The sequence below is a fragment of the Passer domesticus genome, chromosome 28 (assembly GCF_036417665.1).
Source record: "Passer domesticus isolate bPasDom1 chromosome 28, bPasDom1.hap1, whole genome shotgun sequence".
In the NCBI taxonomy this organism is placed as follows: Eukaryota; Metazoa; Chordata; class Aves; order Passeriformes; family Passeridae; genus Passer; species Passer domesticus.
Window position 1 is genome coordinate 1,963,876 of NC_087501.1, and position 15,394 is coordinate 1,979,269.

Sequence of the window (15,394 nt, forward strand, 5' to 3'; positions counted from 1 at the left end):
CCCGGCAGCTCGGAGCCTGAGGGATGGGGACGGGCATTGAAATGGGGAGGGGAGAGGTGGGAATGGGGATGGGGATGGGAGCGGAGTGGGGAGGGGATGGGGTGAAGATGGGGATGGTCATGGGACAGGGATGAAGGTGGGAATGGGATGTGGATGGAGGTGAAGGTGAGAATGGGAAGGGGATGATGGGGATGGTGATGGGACAGGGGTGGAGGTGGGGATGGGGTGAAGATGGGGATGGTGATGGGAATGGGATGGGGATGGGAATGGGATGGGGATGGAGGTGGAGGGGATGATGGGGATGATGATGGGACATCATCCCATCATGAGGAGGGGATGGGGTGAAGATGGGGATGGTGCTGGGCTTGGGATGGGGATGATGGGGATGGTGATGGGACAGGGACGGAGATGGGAATGGGATGGAGGTGGAGATGGGATGGGAATGGAGGTGGAGGTGGGAATGGGGAGGGGATGATGGGGATGATGGTGGGACAGGGGTGGAGGTGGCAAGGGGGATGGGAATGGAGGTGGGAATGGGAAGGGGATGATGGGGATGGGACAGGGACGGAGCTCAGGGGAGGACAGCACGGTCCCACGGTTCAGGAATGGGGCTCCCCCGGAGCTGCTGGCACGGGGTGTGCCGGACACCGGGAAGGCTCCAGCAGCTTCTCAGAGAAGCCTCTCCTGAACCCCCGGCTACCGAACCCGGCACAGCCGCAGCACGTTCGGACTCCGGGCTGGGCCGGGCCGGGACAGAACCGGGCCGGGCAGGCAAAGAGGACACCGGCCTGCGAAAGGAGCCGCTGACGGCCCCGCCTTCCTGCCCTCCTCTTCCTGCCCTTCCCTCTTTCCAGCCCTCCTCTTCCTCCCGGCCCTCCCCTCGCACTCCGGCCTGGGCGGGCTCTCGGGGCGAGCGGCGGGACCGGGCCGGTGCGTCCCGATGCGGTGCTGACCTGACCGGCCCCTCGGGCCCGGTCCCCTCGGTTCCCTCAGGCCGGGTTCCCTCAGGGCCGGTCCCCTCAGGCTCGGTCCTCTCGGTTCCCTCAGGGCCGGTCCCCTCAGGTTCGGTCTCTTCAGGCCGGGTCCCCTCAGGTTCGGTCTCTTCGGGCCCGGTCCCGGCCGGGTCCCCTCGGGCCGGGGCGCCGTGGGAGCAGCAGCGCGGGGCTGAGGGGCGGCCATGGGCCGCAGCCGCTCCCGGTCACCGCCGCGGCGGGGTGAGGGGGCACCGGGGCACCGGGGGGATCCAGGGAGGGACGGGAGCGGCGGGGAGGTCAGGGGGAGCCCGGGGGACGGGGCGCGGGAGGCCGGGGTGGAAGGGCCGGGGCTGGGGGGACCGGGACCCTGCAGGGCGGGCAGGCCCCGGTTCCTCGCTCTGGGGGAGAGCAGAGACTGCTCCCTCATCCTCCTCTTCTTCCTCCTCATCCTTCTCTTCTTCTTCTCCTCCTCCTCTCCTTTTCCTCCTTCTCTCCCTTCCCATCCTTCTCTATTCCTTCTCTTCTCCGCTTTCTTCTCCTCTTCCTCTTCTCCTCTTCCTCCTCTCCTTTTCCTCCTTCTCTCCCTTCCCATTCTTCTCTATTCCTTCTCTTCTTCTCTGCTTTCTTCTCCTCTTCTCTTCCTCCTCTCCTTTTCCTCCTTCTCCCCCTCCCCATCCTTATCTCCCCCTCCTCTCCTTCTCTTCCTTTCCTGCCACCCCTCTCCACCTTGCTCAGGTTTTTGGGGACCCTCACCCCCTCCCGGCTGATCCCCCCCGGGTGATTTCCCCCTGGATCATTTCCCCGCTCCAGCTGGAGCATTTTCCTGCTGCTCCTTCCCTCCTGGGGGTGCCCAGAGGGGTGGGCAGGGCAGTCGCGGGGTCTGCGGCGGGATTTTCTGTGGGATTTGCTTCGGGAAGCGGGCAGGGAGCAGCAGCTGAGCCTTCCCCGGGCAGAGCGCCGGCGCTCGCGTTCCACGTCCCGGGACAGGGACAGGCGGCGGCGGGAGCGATCGCGGTCCCGGGACAGGGACAGGAGGAGGAGCCGCTCCCGCTCCCCGCACCGGAGACGGTCCAGGTGAGGGCTGGGGCATCCAGGTGAGGGTGGGGGACATCCAGGTGAGGGAAGAGACATCCAGGTGAGGGTAGGGATGATCCAAGTGAGGGTAGGGACATCCAGGTGATGGCAGGGGTGATCCAGGTGAAGGCAGGGACCATCCAGGTGATGTTAGGAATGATCCAGGTGATGGCAGGGTTGATCCAGGTGAGCGTGAGCACTGTCCAGGTGATGGCAGGAATGATCCAGGTGAGGGAAGAGACATCCAGGTGAGGGTAGGGATGATCCAAGTGAGGGTAGGGACATCCAGGTGATGGCAGGGGTGATCCAGGTGAAGGCAGGGACCATCCAGGTGATGTTAGGAATGATCCAGGTGATGGCAGGGTTGATCCAGGTGAGCGTGAGCACTGTCCAGGTGATGGCAGGAATGATCCAGGTGAGGGAAGAGACATCCAGGTGAGGGTAGGGACATCCAGGTGATGGCAGGGACATCCAGGTGAGGGTGGGAACTGTCCAGGTGAGGGCAGGGATAATCCAGGTGATGGCAGGGGTGATCCAAGTGAGGGAAGAGACATCCAGGTGAGGGTAGGGATGATCCAGGTGATGGCAGGGACATCCAGGTGAAGGCAGGGATGATCCAGGTGATGTTAGGAATGATCCAGGTAAGAGCAGGGACATCCAGGTGATGTTAGGAATGATCCAGGTGAGAGCAAGGACATCCAGGTGAAGGCAGGGATGATCCAGGTGATGGCAGGGGTGATCCAGGTGATGGGAGGGGTGATCCAGGGTGATGTTAGGAATGACCCAGGTGAGGGGAAGGACATCCAGGTGATGTTAGGAATGATCCAGGGGATGGCAGAGATGATCCAGGGGATGGCAGGGGTGATCCAGGTGAGAGCAAGGACATCCAGGTGATGTTGGGAATGATCCAGGTGATGGCAGGGACCATCCAGGTGACATTAGGAATGCTCCAGGTGATGGCAGGGAGAATCCAGGTGATGTTAGGAATGATCCAGATGAAGGCAGGGGTAATCCAGGTGAGGGCAGGGGCACCAGCGAGGGTGGGCCCAGCTAGGTGAGTGAGAGCACCCAGGGCGGCCCAGGGGCAGCAGGAGCTGCAGGGGGGGATTCCAGGTGGGAATTGCAGCCCTGTGCCCCGGCAGGTCCCCGCGCCGGCACCGCTCCAGCTCCTCGTCACCAGCACGGCCCAAGGAGCGCCGCGACGAGGAGAAGAAGGAGCTCAAGGACTCCAAGAAGGAGAGGCAGATCACAGGTGAGGGGGGGTTCCCCTCCTGGAGCACCCCCAGGTGCCCCCTGCACGCAGGGACACCCGGATTTTTGGGAATCCCAGCACCCCGCTGCTCAATCCCCGATTTTCTCCCCTCAGAGGAGGATTTGCAGGGCAAGACAGAGGAGGAGATTGAGATGATGAAGATGATGGGCTTTGCCTCCTTTGATACCACCAAGGTGAGCGCCACGCCGGGGGCTCTGCGGCGTCAGCTGCCCTGTTTGGGGAGAATCCATGGGATTTTGGGGTTTTCTCCTCAGGGGAAGAAGGTGGACGGCGCTGCCAATGCCTACGCCATCAACGTGTCCCAGAAGAGGAAGTACAGGTGTGTCCCTGCTCTGGGATAGGAGTTTGTTTTGTGAGGTGGCTGTGGCCACTGTCCCACCGTGATCCGGCTTCCAGGCCTGGGGAAAGGGAAATTGGGTGAGGTTCAGACCCAAAAGCAGAGGTGAGAGTTCTCCAGGTGCCCGTGGGAATGGGGAAATGAGGAGGAGGAGGAGTGAGGAGCACTTTAGGAACAGGTGGGGTGTGCCCAGCGAGGCCTGGGCAGGATCAGAGCCACACTGCTCACCTGCTTTATCCCAAAAAAACACCCACATTGTCAATTCTGCTCCTTTCTGGGCTCCTCTGAGCCGCTCCTGCCCCCCTTTTGCTCAGATCCCTGGGGAATCGTGTTCCCTGGGGCTGAGCCTGGCTCCATGCTCACCCAGGCAGTACATGAACAGAAAAGGAGGATTCAACAGGCCCCTGGATTTCATCGCCTGACGCTGGCACACGCCTCCCTCCACGGCGGATTTCGCTGCCCTGCACCCTCCTGGGTGGCTCCAGTGCTGGATTCCAGTGGGACTTGGGTTATTCCCAGCAAACCCCACAGCCAGAGCCGCCACCAGTTCCCAGATATTTGTTATTTTATTTTATTTTTAACAACAAAGGTCAGTTTCTGGCTGGGATTTTGCTGTGTTCTCCCCGGGCTTTGGTTTGTTTCCCTGTTAATAAAACCCCGGATGTATTTTTTCCCTTTCATTTCTATCATTCAGAGGATGAAGCGGGGCCTCCATTCCCCCTTCCACAAACCCTTGGGGTGACACAGGGTCTGTCCCTGTCCCAGGGGTCCCTGTCCCCATCCTGGGGGTCTCTGTCCCAGGGGTCCCTGTCCCCATCCTGGGGGTCCTGGTCTCTGTCCCTGTCCCCATCCCAGGGGTCTCTGTCACTGTCTCTGTCCCCATCCCGGGGCTCTGTCCCCATCCTGGGGGTCCCTGTCCAGGGGTCCCTGTCCCCATCCTGGGGGTCCTGGTCTCTGTCCCTGTCCCCATCCCAGGGGTCTCTGTCACTGTCTCTGTCCCCATCCCGGGGCTCTGTCCCCATCCCGGGTGTCCCTGTCCCCATCCCAGGGGTCCCTGTCCCTCTCTCTATCCCTGTCCCCATCCCGGGGTCCCTGTCCCCATCCCAGGTCCCTGTCCCCATCCCGGGTCCCTGTCCTTGTCCCCATTCCCGGTGTCCCTGTCCCCATCCCGGGGCTCTGTGCCCATCCCCGGTGACACTGTCCCCATCCCTCTCCTTGTCCCCGTCCCCATCTCGGGTCCCGATCCCTGTCCTTGTCCCCATCCCTGGTGTCCCTGTCCCTCTCTCTGTCCCCATCCCGGTGTCCCTGTCCCTGTCCCCATCCCCGGTGTCACTGTCCCGGGTTCCTGTCCCCATCCCGGGTGTCTCTGTCCCTGTCCCCACCCCGCTGTCCCTGTCCGTGCTTACGTTGCCCGACGTACCCGAGGCCCCGCCCCCTCCCCGTTCCGGCCCCGCCATTGGCCGAGCGGCAGGAAGTGAGTCAGGGCCGAGCGTGCGGCCAGCGGGGCGGGGCCGGCCGCGTGGGCGGGGCGCCGCGGGGAGGGTCGGACCAATGGCAGGAGGGCGTGGCGCTCTCATCCAATCGCACCGGGCGGTGGGCGTGCCCTCAGGCGCGGCCACGCTCCCTCTCCGCCGCTCGTGGCGGCGCTGGGCGTGGCCTCCCCTCCATCCTCCAATCGTCAGCGGCGATGGGCGTGGCCTGACCCGTCCCCGACCAATGAGCGGCGGCGGGGGCGTGGCGCGCGCGGGGTCTGGCGGAGCGGCGCTCGGGGCGGGCAGAGGCCGCCGCTCCCCCCGCGCCGCCGGTCGCGGCCCGTCCCGGCCCCGCCATGGCCGCCCCCGCCGCCGGCCCCGCCGCCCCGCCACCCCGCCTCGGCATCCAGATGCTGCTGGAGGCCGCCGAGTTCCTGGAGCGGCGGGAGCGAGGTACCCCCCGCGCCCCCCGCCGCGCCGCCGGTGCCCCCGGCCGGGCCCCGCGCTGAGCCGCGCCCGCCGTTGTGTCTCCGCAGAAGCCGAGCACGGTTACGCCTCGCTGTGGCCCGGCGGGAAGGACGGCGAGGCCCCGCGGCGCCGCGCCAAGGCCCGGAGGAGCGGCGGCGGCGGCGGCAGGTGACGGCGGCACCGGGCGGGGCGGGGGGAGCGGCCCGGGGGAGCCCCGCCGGCACCGGCCGGGCTGACAGCGCCGGGGGGCCCCGTGGGCCCGCTGCTCCCGGGCCTCCGGCCGGGCCCGGCCGGCTCCCGGTGCCCGGGCTCTGCTGGGGCCGTCCCGGGGGTGCCACAAGGCCGGGACACCTCCTGTGCCCGGTGTGTGGGGGACAGGGCGCTCCTGCTGTCACTGGGGGTGTGACAGCCCTGGGGACCCTGCTGCCATCGGGTGACACGGCTGAGAGAGCTCCTGTTGTCACTGGGTGTGTGACAGCATTGGGGACACTGCTGCCATGGGGTGATACGGCCCAGGGAGCTCCTGTTGTCACTGGGTGTGTGACAGCATTGGGGACCCTGCTGCCATCAGGTGACACAGCTCAAGGAGCTCCTGTTGTCACTGGGTGTGTGACAGACCAGGGACCCTGCTGCCACCCTGTGACCCGGCCCAGGGAGCTCCTGTTGTCACTGGGTGTGTGACAGACCAGGGACCCTGCTGCCATCGGGTGACCTGGCTGAGGGAGCTCCTGTTGTCACTGGGTGTGTGACAGCCCTGGGTGGGGCTCTGCTGTCACCAAAGTCCACCTGTCAGCGGGTGTGACACCGTGGGTGGCACCTTTCTGTCCCTGCCTGACCGGCCCAGAGAGCTCCTGCTGTCCCAGCCCTGCCAGGGGACCCTCCTGTCCCCTCCTGAGTCCCCCCAAACCCACCCAGAGCCTCCCCCTCCCTCCGTGCTCCTTCCCCCCCTCGCTCCTGGCACTTTTCCATCCTGAGCCAGGATGAAAAGCTCTTTTTCTCCAGATCCCAGGATCAAACCCCACGCCCTGGAGCCTCCATTCCACCTGCAGGACGTGTCCCCAGCTCTGAGGGGCAGCAGCTCCGTGCCCAGGTGCCAGGGAGGAGCCGGGGCTTGGTGGCAGCACATCTGTCACCCTGTTCCTGCTCGGGAGCGCTCCCGTCTGCGCGACGCCACCGCCCGACCTTTGGCTGCTGCCGGGGCTGGGGCTGATTCCAGGGATGGGTTTGTGATCCCTGGGATGGGTTTGTGATCCCTGGGATGGGTTTGTGATCCCTGGGATGGGTTTGTGATCCCTGGGATGGTTTGTGATTCCCAGGATGGGTTTGTGATTCCCAGGGATGGTTTGTGATTCCCAGGGCTGGGTTTGTGATTCCCAGGCTGGGTTTGTGATTCCCAGGATGGGTTTGTGATTCCCAGGCTGGGTTTGTGATTCCCAGGATGGGTTTGTGATTCCCAGGATGGGTTTGTGATTCCCAGGGATGGTTTGTGATTCCAGGGATGGTTTGTGATCCCTGGGATGGTTTGTGATTCCAGGGATGGGTTTGTGATTCCCAGGGCCGGGTTTGTGATTCCCAGGGATGGTTTGTGATCCCTGGGATGGGTTTGTGATTCCCAGGGATGGTTTGTGATTCCCAGGGATGGTTTGTGATTCCCAGGGATGGTTTGTGATTCCCAGGGATGGTTTGTGATTCCAGGGATGGTTTGTGATCCCTGGGATGGTTTGTGATTCCCAGGGATGGTTTGTGATTCCCAGGGCCGGGTTTGTGATTCCCAGGGATGGTTTGTGATTCCCAGGGCCGGGTTTGTGATTCCCAGGGATGGTTTGTGATTCCCAGGGATGGTTTGTGATTCCCAGGGCTGGGTTTGTGATTCCCAGGCTGGGTTTGTGATTCCCAGGGATGGTTTGTGATTCCCAGGGATGGTTTGTGATTCCCAGGGCCGGGTTTGTGATTCCCAGGCTGGGTTTGTGATTCCCAGGCTGGGTTTGTGATTCCCAGGGCTGGGTTTGTGATTCCCAGGGATGGGTTTGTGATTCCCAGGGATGGTTTGTGATTCCCAGGCTGGGTTTGTGATTCCCAGGGATGGTTTGTGATTCCCAGGGCCGGGTTTGTGATTCCCAGGATGGGTTTGTGATTCCCAGGCTGGGTTTGTGATTCCCAGGGATGGTTTGTGATTCCCAGGGATGGTTTGTGATTCCCAGGGATGGTTTGTGATTCCCAGGCTGGGTTTGTGATTCCCAGGCTGGGTTTGTGATTCCCAGGGATGGTTTGTGATTCCCAGGGCTGGGTTTGTGATTCCCTGGGATGGTTTGTGATTCCCAGGGATGGTTTGTGATTCCCAGGGATGGTTTGTGATTCCCAGGGCCAGGGCTGCTCCCGCCGGGTCCTCTCAGGGTCAGGAGCCCCTCGGGGGGCAGAATCACCCAGGCTCCAGGGGTTTGTCCTGCCCGGACACACTTTTCTATGAGTGTTTGGTTTGCTTCAGGGCAATCTTTTGGGTTTTTCAGGAGTAAAAAAGCAGATTCCGGAGGGAGAGCTGGTGGTCAGCTCAGGTTCAGGGTGCTGGGGATCCAGACCAGAGGCTCTGTGGGCATGGAGGGATGTGGGAGCCACAGATGTGGGAGCTCCACCTGCCCCCCGTGGGGGGAAGCTGCCATCCCCTCTGTCCCTGTTTGTTTTATCCAAAATTCAAATCCAGTTTTTTCCCCTCGAAATGTTGGTGGTGGTGAAGTGCAGAAGAGGAAACGGCCATTCCAGGAAGGATCCAGGCAGAAAAGAGGATGGATTTGTAATTAAGGGGTTGTGGAGGTGATGGGGGCTTCACCCCTGTCTGTACCAGTGCTCAGGAAGTGTTTGGATAATTTAGAATTAAGGAAAAAGTCACAAAGCTGCAGCCCCTGGGTAAAGGGCTGGGTGTGAAACGTGCAGTGGGACATTTCTGGTGGCCTGGGAGATGTGGCCCAAAAGCCACTGGAGCAGGGTGATCCATCAGGAAGGGCTGGAAAGGGAAGGAGACCTTGGAGAGCATCTGCCACTGCTCTGCTGGTGACATCCCAGCCTTCCCTTTGGTGACATCCCTGGATTTCCCTTTGGTGACATCCCTGGATTTCCCTTTGGTGACATCCCTGGATTTCCCTTTGGTGACATCCCAGCCTTCCCTTTGGTGACATCCCTTGTTTTTCCAGCACTCCCAGGTCCTGTGGGGCCATCCCAGCAGACATCCTCACCCAAGCAGCCTTGGGTTATTCCCAGTTTATGTTTTCATTTTTATGGTTTTTTTTCACTTCCCAGCCTCTGGGTTATTCCCAGTTGATGTTTCCATTTTCCCCCAAACTGAGGGAGCTTCTCGAGGCCTCTGGAGGTGCTGGGAAGGCAGGGGGCAGGGAAGCAGCTCATTCCTGGGATTGTGGCCTCCCGTGGCTTCCTCCTGGATTTCAGTGGAGGGAAAGCCAGTCCCAGCTTGTGTTTTCCACCTTTTCCCAGCTCTGTGGAAGCTGGGAGCTTCAGGGGGGTTTCTTGTGAGTTTGATGTGTTTGGGGTCTGCTCCAGAGCTGCTCTGTGCTGTTGGACACAGGGAAGGCTTTTTCCAGTTTATGTCCTGGATTGAGGGACAGGGATCCTGTTGATCCCAACCTCAGCTCCAAAACTTGGTTTTAAATCCCATTTTGTGGTTTTCCTGACCCTTTTATTGCCACTCACCATCCCCAGCTCCAAAACTGGGGTTTAAATCCCATTTTGTGGTTTTCCTGACCCTTTTATTGCCTCACTCACCATCCCCAGCTCCAAAACTCGGGTTTAAATCCCCTTTCATGGTTTTCCTGACCCTTTTATTGCCTCGCTCACCATCCCTGGGTGGGGAGCTCTGGAAGCCCCCCAGGCCTGCAGCTTTTCCAGGGAGCCTTTATTAATTCCCACGTGCTACTCCCAACTGCTGATCCCATACAAGCCAGAGGAATTAATAACTCCTTCCTTCTTTTCCAGGTCGACACACAATGAGATGGAAAAGAACAGGTGAGTGCCAGGGGGTGTCAGGAGCTGGGCTGGGGGGAATTATTGCTTTTCCAGGGGTGTTCCACCATCCTGAGGTGGCTTGGGAGGGAAGGAAGGGGATGAAGGACACCAGGGATTAAAGCATTCCCTGTCCTTGGTGGTTGGGAATGGCATCCACCTCCACAGCCCTGCTCATTCAGGAGAATTACCTTTCACAGGCTCATCTTTGAGTAATTTACCCTGAGTAAATCCCACTTTTTTTGGCTGCAGTGTCATCCCGAGGCCCTTTGGGTGAGGAAATCCCTGTTCCCTCCCAGCATATCCCAAACAAGACCAGCAGGTCGTTGCAAAATCCCTTGGGATCAGGTGGCTCAGGGGTGGCTGTCACAACCCCTTCCCAAGGACCTGATTATTAATTCCTACATGTCGGGCTTGGGAATGGACACAGGGAAACTGGGATGTGCTGGGAGCACATTTGGAAATGTGCTCAAATTTCCCTTTTGGAAAAGGGATTTCCTTGAGGAGCTGGAGTTCCCCTCCTGCATTAACCTGTTAAAGCAGGGAAAACCCAGATGTTACAGGAAGAGGGAGGATTCCTGGAGAACAGCCAGTGCTCCTGCAGGGATCTGGGGGGTTTTGTGTCCAAAACCACCCTGTTCCTACTAAAAATAAGGAAAGGAAGCACTCTCAAGGGATTTGCAGCTGGGCAGCTTCAGCTCTTAGCAGGAACCACCTGAGATGGAAGAGAATGACCAAAAGTGGATATTCTCACCCAGAATCACGAGGTTATTGGCATTTTGTTGACTGGGCTTCCCCCAGCAGGATTCACCCAGCAGGTTCTCCCAAGGCATCCTCTGGCCTGGCTGCAGTTCCCTCCCAGTTTCTGGAAGCCCCTGGAGGCTGGGGATGCTCCTGGCGGGGTTTAGCTCCCATTTCCCCCAGCGTGGCCCCGGGGGAGCTGTCCCAGCGGTGTGCTCCCGTTGCAGGCGTGCCCAGCTGCGGCTGTGCCTGGAGAGGCTGAAGGGGCTGGTGCCGCTGGGGGCGGCGGCCGGGCGGCACACCACGCTCAGCCTGCTCACCAGGGCCCGCCTCCACATCCAGGTGAGGCCGCAGCCGGCACCGCCCTGGGGGCTGCCGGGGCTGGGACAGCACTGGGAGGGGGCTGGGGGAGCGCTGGGATGGGGCTGGGGTAACTGGGAGGGCACTGGGATGGGGCTGGGGGAACGCTGGGATCATGATGGGATGATGGGGAGAGCACTGGGATGGGGCTGGGGTAACTGGGAGAGCACTGGGATGGGGCTGGGGGAGCGCTGGGATGGGGCTGGGGTAACTGGGAGGGCACTGGGATGGGGCTGGGGTGACTGGGAGGGCACTGGGATGGGGCTGGGGGAGCGCTGGGATCATGGTGGGATGATGGGGAGAGCACTGGGATGGGGCTGGGGTAACTGGGAGGGCACTGGGATTGTGATGGCATGATGGGGGAAGTGCTGGGATGGGGCTGGGGTAACCGAGAGAGCACTGGGATCGTGATGGGATGGGGCTGGGGTAACTGGGAGGGCACTGGGATGGGGCTGGGGGAACGCTGGGATCATGATGGGATGATGGGGAGAGCACTGGGATGGGGCTGGGGTAACTGGGAGAGCACTGGGATGGGGCTGGGGGAGCGCTGGGATGGGGCTGGGGTAACTGGGAGGGCACTGGGATGGGGCTGGGGTGACTGGGAGGGCACTGGGATGGGGCTGGGGGAGCGCTGGGATCATGGTGGGATGATGGGGAGAGCACTGGGATGGGGCTGGGGTAACTGGGAGGGCACTGGGATTGTGATGGCATGATGGGGGAAGTGCTGGGATGGGGCTGGGGTAACCGAGAGAGCACTGGGATCGTGATGGGATGGGGCTGGGGTAACTGGGAGGGCACTGGGATGGGGCTGGGGTGACTGGGACAGCGCTGGGATGGGGTTGGGGTAACTGGGAGAGCACTGGGATCGTGATGGGCTGATGGGGGGAGCACTGGGATGGGGTGACTGGGGGAGTTCTGAATTGGGCTGGGATGACTGGGAGGGTTGGAATCCCCACAGCTCCACATCCCAAAGGGGCTGAAGGTGGGAGCCCCTTGGGAGCCAGGGTGGATTGGGCAGGGAATGCCGGGGGTGGATCTGAGGGAATCCTGAGTGGCTCCAAGGGAATCCCAGGTGGTTCCAAGGGAATCCCAAATCCTGGGTGGTTCTGAGGGAATCCTGGGCTCAGGGTGCTGTGTCCTGGGTGGCTCCAAGTGGATCCCAGGCTCAGGGTGCCATGTCCCGAGTGGTTCTGAGGGAATCCCGGGTGGCTGCAAGGGAACCCCGGGCTCAGGGTGCCGTGTCCCAGGTGGTTCCAAGGGAATCCTGGGTGGCTCCAAGTGAATCCCAGGCTCAGGGCGCTGTGTCCCAGGTGGTTCTGAGGGAACCCCGGGCTCAGGGTGCCGTGTCCCAGGTGGTTCCAAGGGAATCCTGAATCCTGAGTGGTTCTGAGGGAACCCCGGGCTCATGGTGCCCTGTCCTGGGTGGTTCCAAGGGAATCCCGGGTGGCTCCAAGGGAACCCCAGGCTCAGGGTGCTGTGTCCCGGGTGGCTCCGAGGGAATCCTGAATCCCAGGTGGTTCTGAGGGAATCCTGGGTGGCTCCAAGGGAATCCCAGGCTCAGGGTGCCCCATCCCGGGTGGTTCTGAGGGAGCCCCGGGCTCAGGGCGCCCTGTCCCCCGCAGAAGCTGGAGGACCAGGAGCGCCGGGCCCTGCACCAGATCGAGCAGCTGCAGCGGGAGCAGCGGCACCTGCAGCGGCAGCTGGAGAAGCTGGGCGTGGAGCGGCTCAGGATGGACAGCATCGGCTCCAGCCTCTCCTCGGAGCGCTCCGACTCGGAGCAAGGTGAGAAACCCCCCCGGGGCACAGGAGCAGGGAGGCCTGGCCCCGCCACGGCCCCAACCCTGCCCGTTGCCCCGGCAGAAGAGATGGACGTGGACGTGGAGAGCACGGACGACCTGCCGGCCGAGCTGGACTGGAGCAGCAGCAGCCCCAGCGACTCGGACGAGCGCGGCAGCCTGCAGAGCCTGGCCAGCGACGAGGGCTACTCCAGCTCCGGCGGCGCCCGGGCCAGGCTGCCCGGCGGCCACAAGCTTCCCGCCGGCGTTTAGGGAGCTCTCCCCGGCTCCGTGCCCTCGGGAATCCCGTTAGCCAGCACAGCGACCCCGCCAGCGCTCCCTGCACGGAACCCTCCCAAAGCCCGGCTGCTCCCGGGGCTCCGGCCTCTCTGCTCTGCTCTGGAATGTTCTGGCAACAGCAGCGACCTCAGGAGCTGGCACTGCCCGGTGTTCCCCGTCTCTGGCGTGCTCCTGGCTCTCAGGACGTTTTCAGGTGTTTTTTTGGGAGCAGACCCCTCGAGGAGCCGGAGTTTGTGGATTTCCATCCTTCCAGCCTCAGTCGCGGCTCCTGGCCCCGACTCTAAATCTTCAGGGAGCCCGTGCCAGCCCCGCCGTGCTCCCGGAGCGTTCCCGGCCGGGCTCGGGGCCGTGCCCAGCCCCGGGGTCCAGGTGCCCCTCCTGGAACGTGGCACGGCCCTCCAGACTCCTGCAATTCCCTTCCCGCACCCTCGGGGACCTTTTCTTCTACCTCGGAGGGAGCCCAGGGCCTCTCTCCACCCCTTCAGCACAAAGGTGATGCCTCTGCTCAGCAATAACCCCGCGGGATTTCCCGGCTCCGTCCTCCCAGGATTGCTCCAGGCTCGTGGAAGGTTCCAGAAGCCCCCAGAGGGAGGGCAGGGGGTTCCCAGCCGTGGTGTGGATTCATTTCCCAGTGCCCCGGAGGGAGCATTCCCACCCCTCCCTGCTCCGGAGGTGCTCTGGGAATGTTGGCGTGTAGAGAGCTCTGCTTCCAGCACCTTCCTTTTCCCCTGGGGCTGCTCCAGGGCTTTTCCAGGCCCTCCCGGGGCTGGGATGGAGCCCCGACCCTCTGCCGGTGCCTCTCAGGAAATGCAGGTGCTGGAAGGCTTCAGATGCTCCGTGGAGTGCAAGGGGATGGAGGAGCAGCAGGAGACTCCAGTGCTTTTTCCTTTCCTTTGTCCTTTCCCTTCCTTTTTTCTCCCCCCCTTTTTTTTTCTTTTTTTTTTCCTTCCCCCCCCTTTTTTTTTCCTTTTCTTTTTCCTTTCCTTTGTCCTTTCCCTTCCTTTTTTCTTCCCCCCGCCTTTTTTCCTTTTCTTTTTCCTTTCCTCCTTTCCTCCTTTCCTCCTTTCCTCCTTTCCTCCTTTCCTCCTTTCCTCCTTTCCTCCTTTCCTCCTTTCCTCCTTTCCTCCTTTCCTCCTTTCCTCTTTTCCTCCTTTTTTCCTCCTTTCCTCCTTTCCTCTTTTCCTTTTCTTTCTTCCCTTTTCCCCTTCTCCTCCCTCCCTTCTTTTCTCCTTTTCTCTTCCCCTTTCCCCCTTTCTCATTTTCCCCCTTCCCTTCTTGCCACCCCAATCCCAATCCTGGCTCACATGGGGACGTGGGGAATCACCCACAAGCCCCACAAATTGCCCAAATCCCCCAGGTTTCGGCTCTTTTTTTTTTCCATGTGCTGGCTCATAAGAGGAAAAAAAAAAACAAACCACAAGGAATTTTCCTTTAAAGCTGCTGGAATTTTCCACCCTCTGGCATTGTCACAGACCCTGGGCACCCGAGCTCAACCCCCTGCACCGCCAAAAAGAGGGAAAAAAAGGCAAAAAGATGGAAAACACAGAGAAAAAGAGGAATAGCAGCCCCTGGGGGCCTTTTGCCTTCACCTGGGGAATCCCAGCCCTGGGCAGGCCCTTCCAGAGGCACAAAACGTTGATTTTTGGTTCCTTTTGGACACTCTGAAGGTTTGGCCTCAGCACAAACGAGGGGTTTGGGCGGGTTTGTGCCTTTCTGAGTTGCCAATGCCTTTTTTTCCCCCTTTTTTCCCCTTTTTTCCCCCCTCCTAGCCCAGCCTGCCCCTTCCCAGCCCTTTGCACTGTGGGGCCGTGCTCCGGGACCCCCAAAATTCTGCACTAAAACCCGGATCCCCCCGGGTGCCCCGAGGTGGTGCCAGCCTTTTCCTGGAATTCACTGATCCACCAGCATTCCTATCAAATAAGCTGCAGGAAGGACTTTTTTATTAAAAAAAAAAAAACCAAACCCAGGGAGTGGGGGGAGTGGGATGGGGGCACGGACGGGTGGGAACCAAACCCACCTAATTTTGGGGCTGTTTTTCCTTTCTTTTTTCCTTTTGGAAGGCAGATCCCCAAGCACCAGCTCCCGGGAAGCACCAAAATGTTCTTTTCATCCTTCATTTTTCCAGCTCCACTCAAGCTTTCCTTTGTTGTTCTTGGGGACACCTCTTCTTTGTGCTTTTCCCATCCTTTTTTTTTTGTTGTTTTTTGCTTCCCCAGCAGTGGCTCCAGCCCAGCCTGGCTCCCCTGGGCAGCTGGGAGTGGGCACAGCTCCATTTCCAGCCGTTCCTGCTGTAAATACCCAAATTTCCCACTGCAGGGCTGAACCCCGTGTCAAGCCAATAGAATGGTGCTTTTTTTTTTTTTTTCTGCTTTTTTTTTTTTTTTGCTTATTTTTTGGTTTTTTGGGTTTTTTTTGTTTTGTTTTTTTTTTTTTTTTTAATTCCGTGTTTTAGGAGATCTTTGCTGTGTCCATGGATATTTCTGTTCTTGTTTGATTGTTAGGAAATAAATTATTTCGTTACGAAAGAGCCGGGGCTGCTGCGGGAGGGGAGGGGACCCCGAGGGTGGCACAAGGACAGGGTGGCACCGGGGGGGACAAGGACAGGGTGGCAC

The 15,394-nt window shown here is 60.7% G+C and overlaps 2 protein-coding genes across 6 annotated transcripts; both read left to right on the forward strand.

The window, feature by feature from the left end:
• Positions 1 to 841: 841 nt before the first annotated feature.
• On the forward strand, positions 842 to 4,329 carry SNRNP27 (small nuclear ribonucleoprotein U4/U6.U5 subunit 27). Of its 2 annotated transcripts, none has more exons than XM_064400516.1 (7): positions 842 to 930; positions 1,078 to 1,214; positions 1,928 to 2,048; positions 3,191 to 3,300; positions 3,415 to 3,494; positions 3,576 to 3,640; positions 4,026 to 4,329. In XM_064400516.1, exons 2-7 carry the CDS (start codon positions 1,178 to 1,180, stop codon positions 4,078 to 4,080), a joined length of 468 nt encoding a protein of 155 aa, XP_064256586.1. In that variant the 5' UTR covers positions 842 to 930; positions 1,078 to 1,177; the 3' UTR covers positions 4,081 to 4,329. The 2 variants fall into 2 exon arrangements, with proteins under 2 accessions (XP_064256586.1, XP_064256587.1); XM_064400517.1 differs by lacking the exon at positions 842 to 930 and adding an exon at positions 960 to 1,062 and having other exon boundaries at positions 1,093 to 1,214.
• A 1,094-nt stretch (positions 4,330 to 5,423) lies between these two features.
• On the forward strand, positions 5,424 to 14,196 carry MXD1 (MAX dimerization protein 1). 4 transcript variants are annotated; one of them, XM_064400277.1, is made up of 6 exons: positions 5,424 to 5,583; positions 5,667 to 5,766; positions 9,580 to 9,609; positions 10,575 to 10,689; positions 12,330 to 12,489; positions 12,568 to 14,196. In XM_064400277.1, the coding sequence occupies exons 1-6, from the start codon at positions 5,487 to 5,489 to the stop codon at positions 12,753 to 12,755; spliced, it is 690 nt and encodes a 229-aa protein (XP_064256347.1). In that variant the 5' UTR covers positions 5,424 to 5,486; the 3' UTR covers positions 12,756 to 14,196. The 4 variants fall into 4 exon arrangements, with proteins under 4 accessions (XP_064256347.1, XP_064256348.1, XP_064256349.1 ...); XM_064400278.1 differs by having other exon boundaries at positions 12,571 to 14,196; XM_064400279.1 differs by having other exon boundaries at positions 12,333 to 12,489.
• Positions 14,197 to 15,394: the final 1,198 nt, after the last annotated feature.

Bases quoted from the DNA above. Each gene is read 5' to 3' on its own strand.
- MXD1 (XM_064400276.1), top strand. From the start codon at position 5,487: ATGGCCGCCCCCGCCGCCGGCCCCGCCGCCCCGCCACCCCGCCTCGGC. The intron at 9,610-10,574 runs GTGAGTGCCAGG...CTCCCGTTGCAG, and splicing joins AATGAGATGGAAAAGAACAG to GCGTGCCCAGCTGCGGCTGT. The intron at 10,690-12,329 runs GTGAGGCCGCAG...TGTCCCCCGCAG, and splicing joins GGGCCCGCCTCCACATCCAG to AAGCTGGAGGACCAGGAGCG.
- SNRNP27 (XM_064400516.1), top strand. From the start codon at position 1,178: ATGGGCCGCAGCCGCTCCCGGTCACCGCCGCGGCGGG. The intron at 1,215-1,927 runs GTGAGGGGGCAC...TTCCCCGGGCAG, and splicing joins CCGGTCACCGCCGCGGCGGG to AGCGCCGGCGCTCGCGTTCC. The intron at 3,495-3,575 runs GTGAGCGCCACG...TTTTCTCCTCAG, and splicing joins CCTCCTTTGATACCACCAAG to GGGAAGAAGGTGGACGGCGC.